The sequence below is a fragment of the Panthera leo genome, chromosome B3 (assembly GCF_018350215.1).
Source record: "Panthera leo isolate Ple1 chromosome B3, P.leo_Ple1_pat1.1, whole genome shotgun sequence".
In the NCBI taxonomy this organism is placed as follows: domain Eukaryota; kingdom Metazoa; phylum Chordata; class Mammalia; order Carnivora; family Felidae; genus Panthera; species Panthera leo.
The window spans coordinates 117918672-117946103 of NC_056684.1; the positions used below are offsets into that span (position 1 = coordinate 117918672).

The following is a 27432-nucleotide window of genomic DNA, read 5'->3' on the forward strand; positions in this document are numbered from 1 at the left end:
ACCCTCATGTACTGTTGCGGGAATGTGAACTGATGCAGCCTTTGAAAAAATTAAATAGAAATACCATATGATCCAGTAATTCCACTACTGGGTATTTACCCAAAGAAAAGGAAAACACTAATTTGTAAAGATATATGCACCCATGTATTTATTGTAGCATTATTTACATCAGCCAAGATATGGAAGCAACCCCAGCGTCCATCGACAGATGAATGGATAAAGAAGGGTTAAAGCACACACACAATGGAATATAAAAAAGAACGAGATCCTATCATTTGTGACAACATGGATGGACCTAGAGGGTATTATGCTAAGTGAAATAAGTCAGATAGAGAAAGACAAATATCATATGATTTCACTTGTAGGTAGAATCTAAAAAACAAACAAAAACCCCCAGCAGAAACAGATCCATAAATACAGAGAACACACTGATGAGAGAGGGGAAGGGGGGAGGAATGGACTAAATACGTCAATGGGAGTGGGATATACAGGCTTCCAGTTATGGAATGAATCAGTCATAATGATAAATATAGTCAATGGTACTGTAATAGCATTGTAGTGACAGATGGAAGCTACACTTGTGGTGAGCATAGCATAATGTATAGACTTGTTGCACCTCTACGTTGTACACCTGAAACTAATGTAACATTGTGTGTCCACTATACTTCAATAAAACACAATTTAAAAGTTGACAAAAAAGATAAAAAATAGGTGCTGGGACCCAGTATCCACATAGTAGCAGGTGCCTTTACAGAAGAGGTCTGAGTGGGGCTCAGACAGTCACCCTAAGCTTTTGCACCATGATTTGCTCCATGAGGGCAGGGATTTTTTCCATCTTTATTATTTACTGTTGTAACCTCAGAGCTTAGAACAATGCCTGACACAGTATAGGAGTTTAAGAAATATCTTCTGGGAGTGCCTGGGTGGCTCAGCTGGTTAAGTGTCCAACTTTGGCTTAGGTCGTGATCTCACGGTTTGTTGGTTTGAGCCCCACATTGGCTCTGTGCTGGCAGCTCAGAGCCTGGAGCCTGCTTGGGATTCTATGTCTCCCCCTCTCTCTGCCCCACTCCCGCTCACACTCTGTCTCTCTCAAAAATAAACATTAGGAAAAAAAAAAAAAGAAATATCTGCTGAAGGAATAAAGTTGCTAAATATCTACTAAAGGGAATAAGGGACAGTTGATCAGTAACACAGAAGACTGACAAATGACAGTGAAAATCCTGTGTAAGAAATTTAAATTTGCAGCTTTATCAGTCCACTGATTGTTCAACTGTAGTCTGCAGTATTCAGCATCTGAGTCAACAGATAGGACTACTTCCAGGTTGGGAGACTGAAAGCAGAAAAAAAATCAAAGGTCATTATTTAAGTAATCTCTACACCAAACGTGGAGCTCAGACTCATGATCCCGAGAACAAGAGTTGCATGCTTCTCTGACTGAGGCAGCCAGGTGCCCCTCAAAGGTCATTTTAGAATGGGATTGTTCCTCATTTAGTCTCCTTACCATATGTAGCAAAATATAACATTTTCTTGGCCCAAATTACACTGTTATGAAAACATCTCTGCTTTTTTGAGGTATGCCTATATAATAAATTTTATGGTATTGTACTAATATATCACTGAGGCACTGTATTTATCATATTCCATGGCCTTTGATCTTCTAAATAGGGGAAGAAAACATAGTATGAGTTCTTGTATTTGTTCTCACATTTGGGTGCCGATTCTTGGATACATATAGTTACTTCAATCAGATGTTGAGATATTAACACTCAAAGACACCTGTAGCTGAATTTAAGTCCAGACTTCATCATACATATTCTATGGTAGCAATGCTCCTGTAGTATTTGTGCATTTTATAGTCTTCCATTCTGATAATATAAACTAAGATTGCCAAGCACTTTTCAGAAAATGATAAAAGTCATAGAAGATCAAAGTTTTTGCTTTTATGTGTCCTAAAAATGTCTATTCAAGCCAATATCCTAGGACGGAAGCTCAAAGTTAGCTAACCAAAAGACTGAAATACAAAGATAACCCAGAGTAAGTATGAAATACAGAATTTAGGTACATCTTAGTGATGCAAACACCCCTTAAAAAAAGACTACATAATACTTCATTACCATTGTTCCAAAACTATTTTTTAAATAATTTCAAAGTTATAGGTAGTTCACATTGATTAGTCACTTATGAAAAACATGGTTTTACAACAAAAAGAAAATTGCTTATTCTTCAAGGAAAGAAGATGCATTTAATAACATGGACAGAACTTAAGTAACTTCATATTTAAACTGGTAAAATCTGAGAAGATCACACTAACCTATGAGTGAAACATGACAAATATCAAGTATAACTGAGCTAGAAACCATGCAACTCTCTATAAGTCCAACTTAGAATTTTAAAATTAACATCTGCCATAAGCGCTTTTTTATATAGGTAGACATAAGCTAATACAGAAATTAAACAGACTCTGATATTAAGAGAAAATGATAGCAGTTAGTGGATCTATTACAAATTATTGAATTAAGAAACTTATACTGCAAGTAAGAGAAATGCACAGGTAATGTTCAAATGAAAATATAAGCGAAGAAACAAAATGATTGCAAAACTGACACAGAAATAGTAACTTTAGCTAAGTACACTGAAAGATCACTTTCCCCTAAATATAAAAGCTACTCACAATAAAAGGCAATTGAAATAACTAATTACAACAAAGAACTGTTATCTACCTACCTATCTCCAAAGATTGTTTGCTTGTTTTTAAAAAGTAGACATCACTTAAAGAAAGAAAAAGGATGATGATCACATATTGGTGATAGTCTTGGTAGGCATATCCTTATGGTTGCTCTTTAATTTTACATATTGGTATTATCTAGGGAAGTACTTCAGACTTCCAGTTGGAGAAATACGTTTTTAAACTGTTTAAATCAGAGATTGGCAAACTTTCTGTGAGGGACCAGATGTCAAATATTTAAAGCTTTGCAGGTTATAGAGTCTATGTCACAACTAATTAACTCTGCTACTATAGTGGAAAAGCAGCCACAGACAATATGTAAACAAATGGGCATAGCTTTGTTCCCGTAAAGCTTTATTTATAAAAACAGTGGGCCATAGTTTGCCAACCTCTGATGTAAATCATCATAATCCCTGAAAAGTAACCACTAATTAAATCTTTTTGGAAAGACAATATTGAAATACTAGACTCATTTGGAATTATATCTCTGAATTATCCTTATTCTTTTTCTTCCCTTTCCCTTCTCCCTTCCCTTCCCTTTTCTTTCTTTCTTTTCTTTCCTTTTTCCTTCCTTATCTTTCCCTTATTCTTTCCTTCTTTCTTTTACAAATGTGCTTATATGCTATCTATTGTTTTAAATTGCAACTCAGATCTCAGTGCTGCCCAACTCCAGAGTTCTGATTCCCAAGATCACCAATGAGATAAGAACGTGCAATTAATCAACATAAATAGAAGTGATATTTGCAGGCAAGACAATTCTGCTAGATGTATGATAGTAGATAAGAGCAAAAAGGTTAAACAGCTGTTCTAATGTTTAAGCCAAAGCAAATAAATGCTGTAAAGACACACAGGAAGCATAATTTGGCATAAATGAAATGTTAAGAAGCAACTGCAGCAAACAGACCACTTTGGGCAGGAAAGGCAGAGCAAGTCACTCTTTCTGAGCAATAGTAATTTGCCACTCTATTGTGCAACGTTCTTTCTCTACAAACCAAAATGATCTTCGAGTGTACCCAACATGTAAAGAATCACTGGTCAGTCTTTCTGTCACACCTACACACAGAGATAACCCAGTCATTACAGAGTAATGACATGCTAACAGGCAACTATAACGTGGTATGCCTTGTAATAAATGAGTAAGAAGCGTTTGTTTCACAGAAAAATGGGCTTCATTTTTTTTTTAAATCTGAGAAAGACCTTAAAATGATATTTGAATTTACGAACAGAACTGTATAAGGAACAAATTTTGTATTATAATTCCAAGATACAGTGAATATTCCCTAAAGGACAAAATGGCAAAGGGAAAGAAACACAACTTTCACCAGTATTTGAGGCTGGCATTATCTCTAATGGCTGTTTCACTAACACTACAGTAACCCTTTAATCTGGGACATTAAGTTACACTATATTTCCTGCATTATAAGTGAGAGGAGCCTTTAAAGGTAGCAAACAGCATGAAGGTTGAAACAAACAGCAAAGAAAGATTTCTGGAGGCAGTTCAGCTCTTCCAGTTTGCTAAGTCACTTTTAATTGTCAGAAGGGGGGAACCTAGGGATTATTCTAATACTATGAAGATTCCACAGGTATCTCAAATTCAACCTGTCTAAAACCAAATTCATCATGCCCCTTCTCACAATGAACAATTCCCCGATGCTTGCTCAACCATGCCCAAAGCTTGGGGCATCTGCATATCCTTCTGCATATCCCTAGCTTGAATGAATGAGTGAGTAGGAGAGCATGTTTCTCTCTCATCCCAGTGGTCCTGTGAATGTTGTTCCTTCTGTCGGAAATGCCTTTCTCCTCTTAGTTTAACTGGAAGTCATTGTTTTACATCTCAGCCTTAGGTGTCACCTCCTCCTAGAAGCCTTCATCACACTCTCACATTCAATCTTCCTCTCTGCTCTTGTAATACCTGTTTCTGTCACATGATTTGGTAACCATTTCTTTACCTGATTCCTTCCACTACAGGTTGAACTTGAAAGCAGTGCATTTGTCATTCATTCATTTATTCATTCACTAATTCAAATATTTTGGAGCAGGTCCTATGGATCACATACTATTTTAGGCATTAAAGACTCAGCAGTGAACAAAGTAAGTGAAGATTTCAGTCTTAAGAGAGCTTATGTTTTAGCGAAGAAAAGACAAACAAATAAATAAACTGTATGGTATGGGAAATGGTGATAAGCCCTATCAGAGAAAAATAAAGCAAAGAGGAAGAACACAAAGTATGTGTATATAGAGGAAGGTGGTATTTGGAATTTAAAATGAGGTTCTCAGTGAATGCCTCACTGAGAATGGGGCTTTTGAAGAAGGAATGGAAAGAGATGAAGTGAGCCATGCATATATCTGGATGATATGTATTCCAGAATAGAGGTTACAGCAAGTGCAAAGGTCCTGAAGCGGAAGCATAGCTAGTGGGTTCAAGGAATATCCAAGAAGCTAGCGTGGATGGAACTGAGGGAGAGTAGAAGATAGGAGAAGGGACAGTGGGAATTCATGTACCATGGCCTAGAAGGCCTAAAAGACTCTGGCTTTTATTCTGAGTAGGGCAAAAAGCTACTGGAGGATCTGGGGCAGTGGAACCATACAATGAGCCCTCTGTCTTAAAAAGATCACTCAGGCTGATATCTTGCGAACAGATGGTAAGGGGAACAACAATGAAAGCAGAAGTAGAACACCACTGCAATGACTCAGGTGAGAGGAGAAGATGGCTTGGATCAGGGCAGCAGCTCAGAGGTAATGAGACAGAAACTGTTGATGGAATAGACATAGGGTACAACAGAAAGAGAGGAGTAAAGATTAGATCCAGGATTTTTAGCCAGAGCACAGGTACAGAGCTGTTGTATAGTGAGATGGGGAAGATTAGGGGAAAGTAGTTTGGGAGGAAAAGATTAGGAATTAGGTCTGTGACACGGCATGAAATGCCTCATATAAAGTGTTTAATGATGATGATGAGGATGATGATAACAATACCTAACATTGCCCACTATTGCAGGCTGTTTTGTGCACTTTGCTAATATTTACTTATTTAATTTTCACAATAATCACATGAGGTTGGTATTATTATTATTATTTTTTTATACAGGGGAAACTGAGATACAGAATAGTTAAGAACCTTTCCCAAGGTCACAAAGCTAGTAAGTGGCTGAGCCATGATTAAATGCAAGAACCTGACTCTTCAGAGTCTGTGCCCTAGCCCCTATGCTATATTGCTTCTATGATGGAAACACCACTATGAAGTCAAGAGGCAATGTCAAGATAGAAATTTCAGTCATTGGCAGAGAGATGGTATTTAAATCCATGACACTGGATGAGATCATCAAGGGAGAGGTGTAGGTAGAGAAGAGTCCACAGACTGGGAAGTAGGCAGCAATATGAGGGAAAACCAAGAGCAGGATCCCTGAACTCCAGATGAACTGTGTTTTATAGCAGGGGAGGAATGGACTATGAGAGATCTGCTGATAGGTTGGGTAAGGGGGTAGGTAGGACCTTTAGAATAATGATACAGAAAAAAAACTTGACAAGAACAGCTTTGGTGGAGTGGTGAAGGTAAAAAGACTGATTAAATAGGTTTAACAGAGGAAGGGAGAGCAGAAACTGAAGGCACCAAGAAGAAACATTTTTTAAATAAAGATGATTTGTTTTGATCCACTATAAGAAAGAAAAACTGATATGGAAAAGAGTGTGGGGAGCATTGCTGGAGTAATAAAGAACTGGAATAATAAGAATCTAGTGGAGGAGATGGTCTCGGCGAGGAGCTCATACAGTTCATCTCCTGAATAGGAGGGAAAACAGAGCATATGGGCATGGATGTAGGTAGGTGAGTAGATGCGGTGCCAGCGCATGCTAGAGTTTTCTTCTGATTGATTCTATTTTTTCAGTGACGTAAGAAGCAAGGTCATCAGCTGAAAGAGAACAGAGTAAGAAATTCTGGAGGCTTAAGGAAAAAAGAAGTGTCAAATAGTTACCTAAAAATGAGAAAGTAAGAGCTAAAAAAAAAAAAAAAAAAAAAAGATTGTCTTGCTCATCTTTATATCTAGATAGCCTAGCATACTCCCTAGTATGTTTTACACAGTGTGATTTGAGCTCAAGAACCATTGTGTTTTCATGAATACAAATTAAAAAAGATGACTCCAAAAGTTGATGAATTTGTTTGTAATCTAGAAGAGGTCAGTGTTTGACATATTAGTTGATCATGTTATAGGAAATAATGAAACCAAGGATAATTGGAAATCTTCTGATAACTCTTGAGATTGTCTTTTTTTTTCCTTCAGAAATTTGTTACAATGGACTTCAAAAGGGGAAAAAAAAAACCTAAATCATAAAAGGTGCATCTAATAAAATACAAAAGAAGGTAAAATTTACATAAGGGCATGGGAATTTAAAAAACAGGAAGACAAGGAAAGAGGCAGCAGATATTCCCTCTCTCTTAAAGAAAAGGATCCAGAATGAAGGTAAGCAGTAAGTATGATTTGTTACAGAGGAGAAAATCTGGGAAATCTAAAATAGAATGTAGATGTTGAGTACACTGACTTTAAGAGTAGTCATTAATACCACAAAATGTTTTCTCTCAACAATTAGGACTGAAAGTAATATAACCACATATTACTCTTCAACCATGCATTCTCTAAAAGACAACCATTTCTAATTATGCCATTTAACAACTGAAAAAGCAAAAGAACATGAAAAAATATATTTGGCAGGACATTAACAGGATCTGCTAAGAACAGATATAGTATTTTTGGTGATTTTTACACAGTTAGAAGTGCCCTCCCCTCTCCGAATTCAAAGTGACATAATAGCCCAAGGAGGAGTTCATAAACTCAAATATCTACAGGGTTAAAAGCAGATAACAAATGAGTGAAGCAGGCTGAGTGCAAGGACATTAGGGAGTTGCAGGGATTATGGCAAATAGGCAACCAAAGGGTACACTGGCTACTCAACTCAAGCCACTGCTGCCACATAGAAAGCATTGTTTTACCAGATCTTCCAATTCTTAAGATATTCTAAGTTTCATGTGAAAACTCTCATGTTTGACATTTTGGCAACTAATTCAAATTTATAAACTGTGCAAGGCATACAATGCATGTTTGTGGGAAACATTCAGGCCCTTGTGCTATCTAGAGTACTTCTGAGAAAACATCAATATGGAGTAGGTGAAAAAGTCTGCACCAAGTTTCAGAAAACCTTGGTTTCAGGGTAGGCACTGCTCTTTACTACTAACTGGGTGACTTCTTTGAGCTTGGTTGTAAAATGTAGTTTCATGAACTATCCTAATTCACTGAGTGGTTGTGAACAGTAAATAAGAAATTAGGTCAAAGCATATCACAAACTATAAAGCTCTATATAAATATAAGCAAATCGCTTTGAGATAATGGAAAATATATACTGGTCTCTGCCCCTGGTTCTGGGCAGAAAGCTTCTGCAACCCTTGTAACTTCCTAATTTCCCAAGTGATAAGAGCACTGTGAGCATCTCTTGTTCTGATATTTGGTCTGTGACTCCATCCCTGACACAGAACTCCTAAAACCCTTGTAAATTCCTAAGTGATAAGGACACTGATAAGGAGCATCTTCTGTTCGATGAGGCAACTTTGGGTAGGCTCCTAGATAAGGGCTGATCAGCAGAAAGAACAAGCCATGATGAGAAGCTTGTTCAGCCTTACCTCAGATCCATCCTCCAGGGAAGGAAAGGGGTTAGAAATCATTAATAATTGATCACGCCTATGTGAGGAAGCCTCCATAAAACCCCAATAGTACAAGGTTCAGACAGCGTCCAGGTTGGCAAATGCATCATACTAGGAGAGTGACACACTCCATCTCCACAGGGACAGAAGCTCCCGGAACCCTCCCAGACCTCACACTGTGTAGCTCTTCTTCTGTTTCTTTTATCGTATCTTTTAATAAACTAGTAAACATAATTAAGTATTTCCCTAAATTCTATGAGCTGTTCTAGCAAATTAAACCAGAGGAGGGAATTGTGGGAACCTCCAGGTTTTAGCCAAACTGTACAGAATTTGTAGGTAACGTTGGGACTTACTACTTGTGACTGGCATTGGAAGTAGGGTAGGGGAAGTCTTGTGGGACTGAGCCCTTAAGGTGTGGGATCAGATACTATCTCCAGGTAGACAGTGTTAGAACTGAGCTAAAGTGTGGAATAACCAGCTGAGGTTGCAAAAAATTGGTTGGTGTGGGAGAAAAAAAAATCTCTACATATTTGGGGACCAGAAATGAATACTTTATGTGAGTAGTAAAGGAAATTCATAGAAGAGAGACTCGCAGGAGGTAGACTGACTGGAATTTTTCTAATACAATGGCCTAAGAACATTTCATATCTCTGTATTCAATCAGTTCTTCATAAAATGGGAATATAGTTTACCTAGCTCAGAGGGTGCCTCAAATATATTAAAATTATAAAATCCTTTTCAATCAAACGTTAAGTGTCATGTAATCACTTGAGTTAATCAAGTATTTATTTGGTACGGCCAAATACACTAATGAAGCTGTATGCAGTACATCCTAAAAAGTTGAGTACATTCTTGGCTCTCCTAACAATGGTGAGCAATTTAATGTAGCTAGTTTGGCAAATGGTTCTCAGGGTTTTTTTCCTTCTTTCTAAAGACGTGTGTAAGCTTGGGGCGCCTTGGTGGTTCAGTCGGTTAAGCATCTGACTTCGGCTCAGGTCATGACCTCGAGTCCCACATTGGACTCTCTGCTGTGTGCGCAGAGCCTACTTCAGACCCTCTGTCTACCTCTCTGCCCCTCTCCCACATGTGCCTGTGTTCTTTCTCAAAAAAACAAAACAAAACAAAAAAACCCAAGAGGCATATAAGCTTACAATGAGCTAATAATACAGTAACAGACTCAGGTTTATCTGTTCCCTATTGCAAAAGCTTGTGGAGACACTGCTTCCATTAACTGGTGATGCAGGAATAGGGAAGTGACCCATTGGTCAGGTTCAGGAAACAACTTAGGAAAAAGAAGAAGCAATCCTCCTGGCGATGATCTATAAATCCCGATTCAGGGCTAATAATCTTTTTATCTACCTACTTTTATGCAAATGTGCTTGGTGGACATCCCTCTTCCTAACTGTTGTTTTCTTTATCTTCGACCACTAAACCATACATGACATGAAGGCTAAGAAAGTGTCAAAATTTATGAGAAACTGTACTGGATTAAAAACTCAATAATATTGTAGTAGCATTGTATGGTTACAGAAGATAACTACCTTTATCATAGTGTTTCAAAATGTAATTAACTATAAAATCACTATACACCTGAAACTAACATGTTATATATGTGAACTATACTTTAATTAAAAAAAAAAAAACAAAAAAAAAAACAAAACCCCTAAAACCTACCAGGATGCCTGGGTGGCTCAGTCGGTTAGGCGTCCGACTTCAGCTCAGGTCATGATCTCACACTTTGTGGGTTCAGGCCCTGTGTCGGGCTCTGTGCTGACAGCTCAGAGACTGGAGCCTGCTTCCGATTCTGTGTCTCCCTCTCTCTCTGCCCTTCCCTTGCTCATATTGTGTCTCTCTATCTCTCTCAAAGGTAAATAAGCAATAAAAAACAAAAACAAAAACAACCCCAAAAAACAAAAAACCTACCTATCATATACTGTTCTATGAGATTCTTCATTTTCAGCTTTCATTAAGCCACAATTGACCTGGCAAACTTGACAAACCAAGTCTCTTCCGCCAGGCAATTTCTTGTAGATTAGTGCGCAAGTGGGTTGAATAATGGCAATTTGAAAGATTTAAAAGGCTCCAAATTAAAGTTTTTCATTTAAAAGCACATTCCTGCTGAGATTATGGGTAATGCTTCTTCCCCGTTGGTTTTTATAATTTTTTAAATGACTTACTATAACATAAAAAATTGTACATTAGAATAAAATTGTCCTGCCATAAAAAGAATTCTCCCTTCAATAACAAAAGAATTCTGACAGTCACAATGGTTCACAGATGCTAGTAGGAGATTGTTTAGTATCTTTTTTTCCTTTTTAAAAAAGTTTTTATTTAAATTCCAGTTAGTTAACATATAGTATAATATTAGCTTCAGATGTACAATTTAGTGATTCCACACTTCTGTACAACACCTACTGCCCATCTGCTGAGCGTCTTTTAAGGAAATTCCGTGAGAGTAAAACTCACTAGTATGATTTAAATATCTCCAAATAAGGGGCTCCCGTGTGGCTCAGTCAGTTAAGCGTCCAACTCTTGGTTTCGGCTCAGGTCATGATCTCATGATTTGTGAGATCAAGCCCCGAGCTGGACTCTGTGCTGCCAGTGCAGAGCCTGCTTAGGACTCTCTCTGCCTCTTCCCCACTCAAGCTCTCTCTCTCAAAATAAATATTAAAACAAATTCAAAATAAATAAGCATCTCCAAATAAATAAAATGTTGGTTTGAACCCCTGAAAAAAACTCTTTAAAGCCTTAATAAAAAAAGTGAGTTGAGGGGTGGCTGGGTGGCTCAGTCAGGTAAGAGTCTGACTCTTGATTTTGGCTCAGATCATGATCTCGTTTGTGGGTTCTAGCCCCACATCAGGTTCTGCGCTGACAGTGCAGAGGCTGATTGGGTTCTCTCTCTCCTTCTCTTTATGCCCCTCCCCTGCTTACACGCTCTCTCAAAATAAATAAATAAACAAAAAAACATAAAGTGAAATAAGTTTATAGGAAGCTATTTATTAGCACCTTTTCAGGTTAAATCTTTTTATTTTATTTTAAAGATTTTATTTTTCAGTAATCTATATACCCGGTGTGGGGCTTTAACCCACCACCCTGAGATTAAGAGCCACACTCAGCAACTGAGCCAACCAGGCACCCCAAGCTTCAATCTTTAAAACTTTGTTTGTAAATAATAAGAAAACAGAGTGACTGTATAGCATAGTGACTAAGAATGTGGGCTTTGGAGTCAAATTATCTGGTCCAAAATTCTAGCTTCTACCACTTATTAGATCTGTGAATTTGGGCAGGACACCTAGCTCTATAAACTTTAGTTTCCTCACTGTAAAACAGAGAGAATAATAATTTCAGGGTTATTTTAAGGACTGAGATGATTCTTAATTTTCTTTCTCATGCCATATAATCATGTTGCAAAATGCAACAGTGTGACCCAGTTCAGCTACACTGTAAGTGCACCCTGACTCCATTCTATATAGCAATGAATATTGCCACTTTGGGATGATTTTGAGTTGAAAGCTACCTTTGTTCCCTAACAGCATGTTGTATAACCTTTTAACAAGTTTTCTCTATAAACCAAATCAATATTTTCTATAACCTAGCCTTCTATGCAAGGTCTATACAAGGTTATTATTTTTTTTAAGTTTATTTATTTGAGAAAGAGAGAAACCCAAGCAGGGCTCAAACCACAAACCATGAGCTCATGACCCGAGCCAAAATCAAGATGCTTAACCAACTGAGCCACCTAGGTGCCCCAAGGTTGTTTTACTAAGTAGACATATTAAAAACTGATCACTTGGAAGCTAGTTTAAATTGTATAATAATTATGGTGATGTAAAATCGCTTTGAGAAATTCTATTTGGAAAAGAATAAATATCCACAAAAACTTCCTTAACAATTATAATGCCTATTTATATAGTTAACCCTTGAATACTGAACTGTGTAAATCCACTTATGTACAGATTTGATAAATACAGTACTGTAAATGTATTTTTTAAGATTAAAAAAAAATTTTTTTAATGTTTACTTTTGAGAGAGAGAGAGAGAGAGAGAGAGAGAGAGAGAGAAAGAGTAAGCACGCACAAGTGGAGGAAGGGCAGAGAGAGGGAGACAGAGGATCCGAAGCGGGCAAAGTGGGCTCCACACCAAGAGCAGAGAGTCCAATGTGGGGCTAGAACTCATGAACCGTGAGGTCATGACCTAAGCTGAAGTCAGTCGCTTAATCCACTGAACTACCCAGGTACCACAAGATTTTCTTAATTAACATTTTCCTTCCTCTCGCTTACTTTATCATAAGAATACAGTACATAATACATATAACATACAAAATATGTGTTGATGGGGCACCTGGGTGGCGCAGTTGGTTAAGCATCTGACTTTGGCTCAGGTCATGATCTCATGGATCCTGAGTGTGAGCTCCACTTAGGGCTCTCTGCTCTCAGTGCAGAGCATGTTCAGATCTTCTGTCTGCTTCTCTCTCTGCCCCTCCCCCACTTGTGTTCTGTCTCTCTCACAAAAATAAACATTAAAAAAAATATATGTGTTGATGGGCTGTTTATGTTATTGGTAAGGTCAACAATAGGCTACTGTAGTTAAGTTCATGGAGAGTCAAATATCATACAGGGATTTTCCACTGCGGAGAGGGATGAAGGCCCTGATCCCTGGCATTGTTCAGGGTTAACTGTAATGATGCAGATATCTATAGGATTAGTTCTTTCTAGATATAGACTTGTTAATTTAACTCAAACTCAAGATGTCTACTAAGAAATTTTATTGTGACATATGTGGGTAAATTATATGACTTTCTATTTCAGATTCACAGCAGTAAACTGAATCAAGCCATTCAACCTCTTCAAATTTGTTTATAGACAAATTTATAGTATAAAGGTGACCTACATGAACATGTAAAAACCAGTTACAACTAAAATATTTACTTAAGAAATGGAAACTATTTGTTCTTTAAAACAAATTTCCAAGGTAACAAAACCACCTAGTAAAAAAAAAATTGTGATGGGATTTTTATATTCACATTAACTTTTTATAATTTATAGTCAGTTATCCAATGACAGTAGTGTTTTCTTATGCTGTCTCAGTCTGAATTATTTTGTAGCACTTACTCAAAACTAAACAATGATAAGCTTTGACACAAAAATGTTAGAAATGTATTTAGCTATTTGTATATATATTCTTAATTTTAAGAAACTCTGAACATTAAATAATCATTACTTGAAAAGCATATACAGAAAGAATATCCCACATAATGATAGATATTTGGTAGACTAATTAAGATCATTTTTCTTAGATTAGCAGCCCAGGTTTAAAAAAAAAAAAAAAATCACAGAATCTCCAAATGTAGGTTTATGTACTTTCACTCACTTTACCTGAAATTTGATTTAGACTGAAAAATAAAAGTATTAGCACTGAATGTAAAATGTGTACATTCAATTTCCACTCGAAGTTAGTTTTTCTTCCCATTTCTCCCTCAACATTGAGCACTAAGTAAAACCCACTTGTTAAAAACCCAGCTAATATGCTAGTATGAACAGCTTTGTAAGATCAAATTAAATTTAATACCTAGCTTTGAGGAAATAATCCTCTTTTAACTTATCTGCTTTAATTATTGGATTTTAGTATCAACAGACACACAGTTAACATCATAGATAGCAAGTTTCCAATTTATTAATTTCCCTCTATAGTCAAATCAATTCCTGTATTATGAAGAAACCAATGTCAGTGCTATACTAGGGGTGTAACTCCTTATAAAGCAAGCACGAATGTGGCATCAAACTTACTTTTCCAAAGAAGCCTTTGAAGAACTTCCTTTCCTGGAGGAACAGGGGGACAAGTCGAGCGCTATTATTGTATGGGCTAAATGTCCCAGGGTTTCACACCAATAAGCACATACAGAAGTTGGGTAAAGGGCAAAGTAGGAGAAGGGGAGGGAGTGAGAGTTTTAAAGAGTTATCCATACCAGGAGTGACAGGGAAAAAGGAAGGGTGCATGAAAATGCAGGGAAACATACTATATGGCCCAAGAATCCATGAAAAGAGTGAGAAGAAATCAGAACCTGTGTATCCATGCAGAGCAACTAGTTAGTTTAGTATTCTGTATTTACTTTTGAAACAGAGATTATCCAAATTTGGCAGCAGAGAAAAAGATGAACACATATTGGTTTGGCAAGATTTGCATTTTAAATTTCCTAATAGTGAGTAGTAAATACATTTTTCAATTTTCATATACATTTTTTCAATGTAAACATCAGTGGTCAACTATGTGGAAGTCATGAATTAAAAAAACAGTCCACATTTGAATAACCACATAAAAAATGCAACACATAAAATTAAATTATGAGTATGCAGCAAGAATCCTTGTCAAACTTTTTCTTACTGAGTTCAAGAGGTTACTTAGAGAATCCTTACTTATGCATTAGGGTCAATTTGTATGTTTTTTCTTGGCTGATCAATTCCACAACAATCATAGGGGAAATAATAGATACGTGCTATTCCAAAAAGAGAATAAATCAGCTATAAAGAACACAAAGCTAATGTTTTCATTGCAGCTGAAAAAACAAATATATCTGAGAACCAAACAAGAACCACAAATTTTAAAAATAGGGTTTTGTTTTCTTTTAAAATGTTACTGTTTTAGAATAAAGAAACTTGCATTGACAGTTCTAAGTATACAGCTCTGAAACTATGTAGATAAGAGAGAGCTATCTAACTATGGTCCCAGCACCAATCTTTAAGCATGTACAACTTTGAAAGCTGGCTACCATTTAAAATCAGAACTTGAATGCAAAGTAGATGGGTTCTAACCCAAGCTGTCTTAACTTTACATTTCCTAACTCTGGTTGAACTATACTTTAAGCTTTTCGTTTTTAAAATCAGCGTTTAATGTTGGATAAGTATCTAGAAAAAGACAAATGTACTGAAATTTTGCTCTCTCAAACAATTTATAAACTCATTCACTACTCTCAAACACTGAATAGTTTGTTTTCCACCTAAGTTTTGAAAATCACAAACAGCATCAAATATTTCCAAAAAAATGTTTTGAACTTAAGCTGGAAAAACAATGAAGTAATTGAGGTAGTTATTGTAATAAGAGTAAGTTTATTTCTACTGCCAAGTTTGGTGACCCTAGTTTTGTTAGACTGTGAGTAACCATCAGCTTTTAAAGATGCAGCCCAAGTTAAAAGATTCACCATTCTTGAGGGCTAGGGAGGTGAGGGAAGGAGATCTGTTAATATTTAATTTAGCTCCCAGGAAAGCTCTTGTTAAACATGTAGTTTGCCCTCTTCATAAAAGACTTCAGATGTTAACAAAAAAAGTTGACGTGCAAATGCATTAAAAGATAGCTATCAGAGAATATTAGTGTTTTTTTAAAACAAGTTATGATTCTTTTACCTGCTAAAACAAGAACATATATTAAAGCAAATATATCAAATAGTGAATAAAAAAAACAACATATTAGAAACTGTCAGTATAATGAAACTAGTCTAAAACCCAGACAGAGAAGGAGAGACATTCAGAGACAACGGGAAGAAAAGACCTTTAAAAGGAAGAGTGTATTGAACTACTGTCAAGCAAGATAACCAAAGGCCCTATACACTTTTTACAAAATAGACTGATAAATGACATTACTACTCATCCTGCAACTGCCTATGTCATTAAAGGCACTGAAAATGGGCAATAGTTGTTTCTATTATTTATCCTATACAATCTAAGTCCCAATGCAGCTAATTTGTGCACTCATGTCACAAAATAAATGAGTAGAAAAATACCTTTAACTAACTTTATCATACAAAGTAAAAAGAATTTAAACATATTTATGCTCTTGAAAAGCATTTTGAAAATTCAATTTTGTTTAGTTACAGTATCATTTTGTTTGAGAATATTAACTATGCATATAACTTCTAGTTGATATTAAAGTAATCCTAAATTATAAGAGACTACATTGAGGAAAAATAGAAACCATACTTGCAAATTATCCAGCTTCCTCAATTATTTATAAATTTAAGAAGCTCTAGAATGTCACATTTTTAGTTCAAGTATCATCCAAGTAATAAGTTTACGATGTTTGTTTTGCTACTTAACTGATATATCTGAGCTATATAATTCTTTAAATTTTAAAACTCTGGCATTCAAACTAGTTACATATTTCTTCTTTAATCTTCTTTTACATTTACTTCCATTTATTTGAAACTCTAAGAAGGAGACATAGCTTTTGGTACAATATAAGCATCTGGCACAGCAGATTATAGATGTTTGATGAATGTTTGATAAGGGGCAGGAGGCAACCAGAAATTTCTGCACAGTAAAACTATGAAAAGAACAGAAAAATCATAAATATTTGTGAACTAATATGGTCTGAGAAGAACAACATCCTGAAGAATTCCAACTTACTGCAAGCCTCTCAGTGTAGAATTAGAAAGAATATTTGTAAGGGGGAGTTTTATTGACTATAATAAATAGGAATTGACCCCGATTACCCAAAAATTCAATCTTATTTTTTAAATACATGTTTACCTATCTGAAATTATACACAACATTTGCCCCAAGTCTCTTGGATAGCATTAGTTTGAAAAACTTTAAAGAACTTCTTGAATGAAAAGTTTAGAAGTGGTCAATTTCCCCTGAAAGTTTAAAAGTTTAAGTATATCCAGAAAAGCAACTGACATATATAAAACTTCGTATTAGTCATAAACGACCATAGGGAAATCAGGATATTTTAGAGATACATAAAAGGGTTTCATAAACTTTAAAACACTAAATGTAACATATGGTGATGATAATTGTTAGGAGATTTGATTTGACCACATATTGAGGACCTAATTGTGTTCTGTATACTCATTCTAGAAATATTTTTTGAGTGGCTACTATGTACCAAACACTGTTCCAGGCATAGGCATAATTTTTTAAATGGCAATTTGGTTACTATTTCTGATGAAAATAAAACCCATTAAATTTTATTAACTAAATAGTCCCATACCTCAAATAATCATGTTTATAGTTTATAATCTTCATGGTTAAAAAAAAGGTAAAAATTTCATTTGATTAAAAAATTATTTTTTTTTATTAACTTTATACTTTTAAGTAATTTCTACACTCAACATGGGGCTTAAACCCACAACCGAGATGAAGAGTCACGTGTTCTTCTGACTGAGCCAGCCAGTTGCTCCTAAAAAAATTAGTTTTAAAACTAGCTGGTGAAGGGGCGCCTGGGTGACTCAGTTGGTTAAGCGTCCAACTGATAATTTTGGCTCAGGTCATGATCTCATAGTTCAGTTTGTCAGTCCGAGCCCTGTGTCAGGCTCTGCACTGGCAGTGCAGGGCCTGCTTGTGATTCTCCCTCCCTACCTCTCTCTCTGTTCTACCCCACTTGTGCGCTCTCTCTCTCTCTCTCCAAGTAAAAAAATAAGCTTTAAATAAAAACAAAAATAAAATTAGATGGTGAATAATGGCCATCTCTGGGATTGCAAGAAATTTTATGTACTGTTTTTATTCATTTGTATTTTACACAATTAACTTATGTATATAATGAAGAGATGTTTCTAATGAAAAGTAGGCTTAAAAAAAAACACTTAAGGAGCACCTGGATGGCTCAGTTAGTTAAGTATCCGACTTCGACTCAGGTCATGATCTCACAGTCTCCTGGGATCGAGCCAGGCCTGGAGCCTGCTTTAGATTCTGTGTCTCCCCCTCTCTCTGACCCTCCCCTGCTCAAGCTCTCTCACTCTCTCTCAAAAAAACCACTTAAGCGGATTCACTGCTCATTAAACTAAATACCATTTCTTAATATATTCTGTACAAACTGAAACCATCCCTAGTTTTCCCTTATTTAGAAAGTGAACATGAAGCCACACTCTGAATTAAAAGACTAGCCTTCTAAGTGTAAGTTATATAAGTTATAAGATTTAATAACTATTTGTAGTTTGCTTCAGGTCTATGTAGTCTATTCACTGATTTGTCTATTGTTTTCGATCATTAGTATTATGATGCTTAAAATATTCTTTAGTGACTAGTAGGGCAAATCACTGCATTACTTTAAAAATTCTCTAAGCTAAACTTATTCTTCTAGTGAACTTAGAATTATTTTGTTAAAGAAGAGACTGAATTTATGTTTCTTGGAAAATTACATTACTTAGGCTGTATGTAACTGGAGAATAAACTCAAGTGGACATGACCAATCTATAAATTATAGTTTCACATATCATAATAGATGAATATAATCCCTTTAACATTAATGATGATTATACTAGGAAGGGCTTCAATCATTTAAGAATTTAAATGACCAAAATCTGAGGTAAATGTTATGTATGTGTGTGTATATGTACATGTGTCTACATATTGGTTTATTTTTAGTTTTTTGCATACTATAATCAGTTATTTTTCTCCTTTCCCTTCTACAATAGATCCACAGACATTTGTTCCAAAATATAATAGACCTCTCTAAGTTGGTTGCTTCTTTATTATTGTATCTTTTATATTGAGGGATTACAGAAGAGAGGTCATATGAGATGTACCAAGAAGTAGAAAAGTTTTGATTATTAAGCAAATTGAGAAAAAAAAAAAGCACTCACTAGTAGCCAGACTTGTGACAGCCTACCATACCAGCAAACCTAAAGCAACAAGTATTTAATGCTGTCTAGGGCAGGGCATGCAAAAGTAATGGTTAATGCTTTCATAGCAAAAGGGTAAAAGGCCACACGTTGGAGAGAAGGAAGGTTGCGAAGAGGATTGTCAGAGTTTATGAAACATTCTTCAAATCTATCCACAATATGATATTAACACTTTACTGCAAACCTTTATGAATTCTGAATCCATTCTCTCCTTTTACTAAATACACAGGCCTGTGCCTGGGATTTGTTTTATGGTATAATAGGCAAAGAAAACATTATGTATCCTGGAAAAGGCCTCTCCATTTCAAGTATGCTCAAGTTTGTGCAAAAGGCAGGGGAAATACACTGTTTATGTTAAAGGAGTATATAGAAGGAAACTGGGGAGTAGTAGCCAAAATAATAAGCCCTCCCCCCAACTGTAAACCTCACTAGCCATCATCACAGGTAACTCTATCTTCTACTTTTTCCTGGAAAGCTGTTTATTGTAGTAAATTTAAAATCAGTAATTAAAACCCAGTTATCACAGTTAAGACACTAACTCTAATAGTTTTCTCTTGGTTTTAGAACATTATTCATCTGTAAGATTTCATACCACTTGTTTAATTTAGGTTCTGAATCAAAAGTAACTTTTGGATAATGTCTGGCCTAAATTGGCAAAATTGGTCTTTATTACTGACATCTTTGGATGACAACATGAGATGCTCTTTATTAGAGAGCCCACATCTTTTGCCTTAAGAGAAATACTGTTATTGGATAGCGAATCATTAAAATTTATTGAGCAAAATCTTTAAAAAAAATATTTCAGCATATAGATCAACCCTGGCAACCATCAAATACATACAGCTTTCAATCTTTTTACAGCATCTTCACAGATGTGCATTCCTCTTGACTCATCAACTTCTACATGGCCGAGGTACTGTAGAAAAGAAGAAAAAAGTCAGGGTTATTGCTATGCTTATTGAGTAGCTACTATATGGTAAGTATCAGTTGGTAGAAAATTGAATATCAAAATTTCTGCACGTAAGAAACTACTACTATAGAAGAGTTAAGATAATGTTTCTAACCCTCAGTGTCCTCATATAAATGAGATTTAGAATAAATGTCTCAAAGAGCTGTTATAGAGAAGTGAAAAAGTACATGGTAAGCACTAAATGTTACCTAAATCTATTGGATCTGAATATAATAGCCTGTGCTAGACACAGTTACTGTGTCTCTGAACACAAAAAATAATCCTAAAATCAACTGTGTATGTATACATATATAAATACATGTATGTATATGTATACACACATATTGAAAAAGGCACAAATAAAAAGAACAGTTACTCAAAGGATGAAGAGATCACATATTCCTTTTATGGCAAGCATATAAGAGCAGGGCAGAGAACTAAAAAACAAATTTTAAGAGGGCAGTACACTTAAGCTTTAAAAGATGTGTAGAGGGGTTTGTCAGTTTGAGCCCTGAGCTGGGATCTGTGCTGACAGCTCAGAGCCAGGAGCCTGCTTGGGATTCTGTGTTTCCCTCTCTCTCTGCCCCTCCCCCACTCACGCTCTGTCTCTGTCCCTGTGTCTCTCTCAAAAATGAATAAACATTAAAAAAAATATTTATAAGATGTGTAGAATTTGAAGAGGCAAAAATTTAAAGGCTAGAAAACTATTTCAGGCCAAGAGAATTTAACAAAAGTTATAGGTGTAGAAAAGCATAACTATATATCTGCAAGTATTCCTGTTTGGCTAGAACATGAGGTATATACAGCTGGGAACTTTAATGCTGGAATGTGTCTTTTTATTATTTATTTATTTATTTATTTATTTATTTATTTATTTATTTATTACAAATGTTTATTTATTTGGAGATAAAGAGAGTGTGTGTGTGAGTGAGGGAGGCGTAGAGAGAGGGAAAGAGAATCCTAAGCAGGCTCCGCACTGTCAACGCAAAGCCCGACAGATGTGGGGCTCGAACTCACACAAACCGTGAGATCACAACCCCAGCCAAAATCAAGAGCTGGACGCTTAACCCACTAAGCCACCCATGGGCCCCGAGTCTCTCTTTAATCCTAGAGTCCATAGAGAGCTAATAAAGCTTTTTTTTTGCAAGGTTACAGTAATGTAATTCAAACTGTACCTTAGCATGGGAATAGGTAAGAGAAAACAGAAGGGATGGTGGGAATATTACAAAAGTACTCTTATTTATGTATTTATTTATTTTGTGACAGAGAGAGAGAGAGAGAGAGAGAGAGCGAGAGAGAGCGAGAGAGAGCGCGAGCCTTGCAAGCAGGGGAGGGAGAGGGAGGGAGAGAGAGAGAGGGAGTGCGAGCCTTGCAAGCAGGGGAGAGAGATGGAGGGAGAGAGAGGGAGGGAGGGAGGGAGGGAATCTTAAGCAGGCTCCATGCTCAGCACAGAGCCTCATGAGCTCCTACAACCCTGGGATCACGATCTGAGCCAAAATCAAGAGTTGGACACTCAACCGACAGAACCTCCTTGGCGCCCCTGAAAGTGCTCTCTTTTAAAAGGAAATTTATGGTCTGGTTCTGGGTTAACATTGAGTAGACCCACTTTTCTCTGTCCAACCCGCTGAATGAAACCATAAAACCTGGACAGAATGCATGGAGCACCTATCTGAGGTCTCTTTTGTAAAGAGTAGAAAAGAAATTCAAGAAGAATACCAGGATCTTAGATATATATTTTTAAATATTTATTTATTTTGAGAGAGAGAGAGAGAGAATGAGTGAGCAAGCATGGATCTGGGAAGGGGCAGAGAGGGAGAGAGAGAATTCCACACAGGCTCTATGCTATCAGTGCAGAGCCTGATGCAGTGCTTGAACTCACAAAACTGTGAGATCATGACCTGAGCTGTAATCAAGAGCCAGACTCTCAAGATGCCTAGCCGACTGAACCATCCAGGCACCCTAAGGTACTTCTGAACTGGCAGGGAGTTTACCTCCCATTATCCTCCTCCTTTTTTCCTCCCTCTCTTTTTTGATGCTTCCAGTTTGAACTTAACACAGCCAGAAATCCAAAAGTGAGTGCTGTGGCAAAGAAAGAACTCTGAGGGAAATAAAAAAGAACTCTGGGAAAAGCACTCTAGCTGTGGCTCTAAGATCAGGAGAGAGTATAGGAATCATACTCCCTTTTATTTATCTCTCTTAATTCTTTGTTGTCTCACATCCCAGCTCCCCAAAATATCCTGTGGTGGTGGCGCTGATGGCAGCAATGGAAACCTGCAAGAGCCACACTTCTCAGGGAGGGGAACTTTCCTCCTGGTTAGTGAAACTGTGATTCCAGGAAGATGGGAACAACACCCTTTCTGCTTTTTTCCCCCTTTGTATATCTCCCACCATTTGGTCCTGCATAGAGGTGAAATAGTGGGAATGTATGGGAGAGCAGAACAACAAGAACCCCAGGAAACACAGGCATAGAGTTTAAGTAACTTGCCCAAGGTCACTTAGCTAGTGAATACTCAAACCCAAGCAGCCTGACCACGAACCATCTTATAATGCTCATACGTATGGAATTTTTCATTTTTACTCAAATCTTTCCAATACTGCATAAGTGCATAAAACCAGTGTATTACAATCAATTTAGGAAACTATTTGACTTCAAGTAACTTGAGGCATCAATCATAACGATCATTACCTAAGACCAAAATAATTAAATGTCTGAAGAATTTTAACAGCTATAATTTTGAGTGAACATTATATAAATAGGAAGAATCCTCACTTTTTAGTGAATCAAATGATGTATTATATATAGTTCTAAGCGGAAGGAGTCTAACCTCCTTAGGCCAAATCTGAATAATATGAAATCCAACAAGATAAATCTTTACATATTCTATTTTAGATTGTCAAATGCAACAAATTTTGCCTACAAATTTTATTTTCTAAACACTTTCTATCTAGATCCACATTTAGTTCCACTCTTTGGTTTTATAGATGAGAAACAGTGGTAATGTTTTCTCAAACTCAACATCACTGAATCCATTATGGATACTCAGTATATACAAGGGCCTCAAATTTTAGAGAATTTCTAAACTACTACATTAAAAACAATACATAATAGTGTTTCATATCAATAAGAAAGGATGCTGGTAGCAAATTTTCATGTGTACCTCTGTCTGGCTCAACAAAGGATAACTTTAAGACAGATTCCATATTTATCATCTTTGCTTACCTCTTTTTTCTACTAAGTTAGAACAATTTTACCCCCAAATTATAGGCTATCAGAAAAGTCAAATGTTTGGTGGCTCTGAACTAGCTCTAGATGTTCAGATTGACTCACACTCAGAAATAATAAAGTACTCTCTCACTGAAGACTGTTTTCATCATTCAGTTAGATGCAACAGTGATAGGTATATTACACTCAAATTCTGGAAAGCTCTATTTTTCGGCTTAGAAGACAATGATGAATGGACTTTTAAATACCTCCTTGGTTGAATTCAGCTCTAGAAAGGATTGCTTTATTTTCTGTTGATATTTGGCCTTTTTCAAAGTCCAAAAATATAATTTTAATTTTGTGGTCAATAACCAAAGAAAATAAAGCAGTGGAAAAGAGTAAAATCTTAGCAATTGAACTATTTGCATCATTGTTCTGACATTTTAACAAATTCTGGCATCTCATTCTTAGTGCCTTGTCACATATATTAAGTTCTTTTTGTTTCTTTACCCTTAATCACTGACTTAAAATGCCAAATATATATTTTTAAAAATTACATTATCCTGGACTTTCTATTTTGTTCTACTGTTGTGTCTTTCTATCGTGGCACTATAACATGCTATTTTGATCATCACGGTTAATTTAAGAATGCATTTTAACATGGTTTGGCATGGTCACTTTCACTAATTTTTCTCCCACGGAATTTTCCTGGTTATTTCCTATGTTCAATCTTTGTTATCAACTTTGGAATAACTTTGTTCAATTCCTGTCCAAAAAAAACTTTGGTGTTTTAATTAAGATCACCTTAAGTTCATTAGTTAATTTGAGAAAAACTGACATTATAATACTGACCTATTCCATCTAACACTATTTATTCAAGTCTTTTATGTCTCTGAAGTTTTATAGTAGCCTTCAAATATACTCTTGTACATTTCTTTCTAGATTAATAAGTATATTCCATAGCACTGCATCATTTAACATTCCCATCAAAGTGTATGACGGGTTCAATTTCCCTACATGCTCATCAGCACTTTATTTTCTATCAATTTTTAAATTATACCATCCTTTAATAGTTAGTATTAAACAAGTAGTATCTTGTGATTTTGATTTGCATGCTCCTAATGACTAATGATACTGAGTATCTGTATCTTTTTGTGTGCTAATTAGCTATTTGTATATCTTCTTCGGAGAAATACCAATTCATACCTTTGCTCATTTTTTAAAATTTGGCCTATTTATATACTTTTTAAGTTTTATTTAAATTCCAGTTAGGAGTGTAATATTAGTTTCAGACGTACAATATAGTGATTGAACATTTCTATACACCACCCAGTGCTCATCACAAACAAGTACACTCTTTCATCTCTGTCACCTATTTAACACCCCCCCCCCCCCCCAACCTCCCTTCTGGTAACCATTAGCTTGTTCTCTATATTTAAGAGTCTGTTTCTTCATCTGCCTCTTTTTTTCCCCCTTTGCTCATTTGTTTTTTAAATTACACATGAGTGAAATCATATGGTATTTGTCCTTTTTCTGACTTACTTTGCTTAGCATTAATACTACTCTCTAGCTCCATCCACGTCCTTGCAAATAGCAAGATCTTATTCTTTTTTATGGCTAAGTAATATTCTATTGCATATATATATACCACATCTTTATCCATTTGTCAAATGATGAACAGTGGGCTGTTTCCATAATTTAGATATTGTAGAGAAAACTGCTATAAACACCGGAGTACGTGTATCTCTCTGAACTAATATTTTTGCATTCTTTGGGTAAACACCTAGTAGTGCAATTGCTGGATTGTAGGGTAATTCTATTTTTAACTTCCTGAGGAATCTCCACTCTGTTTTCCAGAGTGACTGCATTAGTTTGCATTCCCAACAGTGCAAGAAGGTTCCCTTTTCTTCACATCCTTGCCAACACCTGTTGTTTCTTGTGTTCTTGATTTTAGCCATTCTGACAGGTGTGAGGTGTTATCTCACTGTAGTTTTGATTTGCATTTCCCTGATGATAAGTGAGGTTGACCATCTTTTCATGTGTCTGTTGGCCATCTGTATGTCTTTTTTGGAAAAATGTCTATCTCTTCTGCCCATTTTTAATTTTCATTTTTGGGGTGCTGAGTTTTATAAGTTCTTTTTAGATTTTGGATACTAACCCTTTATCAGATATGTTATTTACAAATATCTTCTCCCATTCCATAGGTTGCCTTTTAGTTCTGTTGATTGTTTCCTTTGCTGTGCAGAAGACATTTATTTTGATGTAGTCCCAACAGTTCACTTTTGCTTTTGTTTCCCTCGCCTCAGGAGACGTACCTAGAAAGAATATGCTATGGTCAACGTCAAAGAAATTTACTGCCAGTGTTCTCTTCTAGGATTTTTATGATTTTACATCTTACACTCAGGTCTTTAATCCATTTTGAATTTGTTGTTGTGTATGGTGTAAGAAAGTGGTTCAGTTTCATTCTTTTGCAGGTAGCTGTCCAGTTTTCCCAACACCATTTGTTGAAGAGACTGTCTTTTCCCCCACTGGATAGTCTTTCTGGATTTGCTGAAGATTAATTGACTACATAGTTGTGGGTTCATTCTTAGGTCTTCTATTCTGTTCCATTGATCTATGTGTCTATTTTTGTGCCAGTACCATAGTATATTGATTACTACAGCTTTGTAATATAACTTGAAGTTCAGAATTGTGATGCCTTCAGCTTTTTCTTTCATAAGGTTGCTATGGCTATTCAGGGTCTTCTGTGGTTCCATACAGATTTTTGAATAGCTTGTTCTAAGCTCTGTGAAAAAAGTTGTTAGTATTTTGAGAGGGATTCCATTAAATGTATAGGTTGCCTTGGGTGGTATAGACATTTTAGCAATATTTGTTATTCCAACCTATGAGCATGGGATGTCTTTCCATTTGTGTCATCTTCAATTTCTTTCATCAGTGTTTTATAGTTTTCAGAGTACAGGTCTTTCACCTCTTCAGTTAGGTTTATTCCTAGGTATCCTATTGCTTTTGGTGCAACTATAAATAGGACTGATTCCTTAGGTTTTCTTCCTGCCGCTTCATTATTGGAGTACAGAAATGCAACAGATTTCTGTACACTGATTTTCTATCCTGCGACTTTACTGAATTTGTTTATCAGTTCTAGTAGTTTTTTAGTGGAATCTTTAGGCATTTCTATATATAGTATAATGTCATCTGCAAGGAGTGAAAGTTTTACTTCTTCCTTGCCAATTTGGATGCCTTTTCTTTTTGTAGTCTGATTACTGTGGCTATCACTTTTAGCACTATGTTGAGTAAAAGTGGTGAGAGTGCACATCCCTGCCTTGTTCCTCACTGTAGGAGAAAAGTTCTCAGTTTTTCACCATTGAGTATGATGCTAGCTCTGGGTTTTCCATATTTGATACTTGGCCTTTTTTATGCTGAGGTATGTTGCCTCTAAACTTGCTTTGTTGAAGGTAGTTATCATGTATGGATGTTGTACTTTGTCAAATGCTTTTTCTGCATTTATGGGAATGATCAAAGTTTTTACCTTTCTCTCTCTTTTTTATCTTTCTCTTATTGATGTGATATATCATGTTGATTGATTTGCGAATACTGAACCACACTTGCAACCTAGGGAAAAAAAAATCTCACTTGATTAGGCTGAATATTTTTAATGTATTGTTGGATTCAGTTTGCTAGTATTTTATTGAAAATTTTTGCATCTATGTTCATCAGGGACATTGGCTTGTAGTTCTCTTTTTTAATGGTGTCTTTATCTGGTTTTGGTATTGGAGTAATGCTGGCCTCACTGAATGAATTTAGAAAATTTCCTTTCTTTTCTATTTTTTGGAATAGTTTGAGAAGAAAAGGTATTAACTCTTCTTTAAATGTTTGGTAGAATTCACCTGTGAAGCCATCTGGTCCTGGACTTTTGTTTGTTGGGAGTTTTTTTTTATTACTAATTCAATTTCTTTGCTGGTTATCAGCTTGTTCAAGTTTACTTTCTGTTTCAGTTCTGGTAATTTATATGTTTATAGGAGTTAATACATTTCTTCTAGGTCTTCCAATTTGTTGGCATATAGTTTTTCAAAATATTCTCTTATAATTTTATTTCTGTGGTGTTGGTTGTTATTTCTTCTCTCTCATTTGTGATTTTACTTATTTGGGTCCTTTCTCTTTTCTTTTTGGTAAGTCTGGCTAGAGGGGGTGCCTGGGTGGCTCAGTTGTTTAAGTGTCCAACTCTTGATTTTGGCTCAGGTCATGATCTCACAGTTGATGA

The 27432-nt window shown here is 36.0% G+C and overlaps 1 protein-coding gene across 9 annotated transcripts in view; it reads right to left on the minus strand.

Annotated features, from left to right (window-relative positions):
• NUMB (NUMB endocytic adaptor protein) overlaps positions 1 to 27432 on the minus strand; it is a 201087-nt gene that overhangs the window by 24464 nt on the left and 149191 nt on the right. For 5 of the 9 annotated variants that reach the window (XM_042943709.1, XM_042943714.1, XM_042943712.1 and 2 more), the window contains exons 5-6: positions 19865 to 19939; positions 14198 to 14230 (exon numbers count right to left, since the gene is read on the minus strand). In XM_042943709.1, coding sequence (XP_042799643.1) covers positions 14198 to 14230; positions 19865 to 19939 — 108 coding nt within the window. The remainder of the gene's footprint in view (positions 1 to 14197; positions 14231 to 19864; positions 19940 to 27432) is intronic. The other 4 variants (XM_042943711.1, XM_042943715.1, XM_042943713.1 and 1 more) reach the window with 1 other exon arrangement.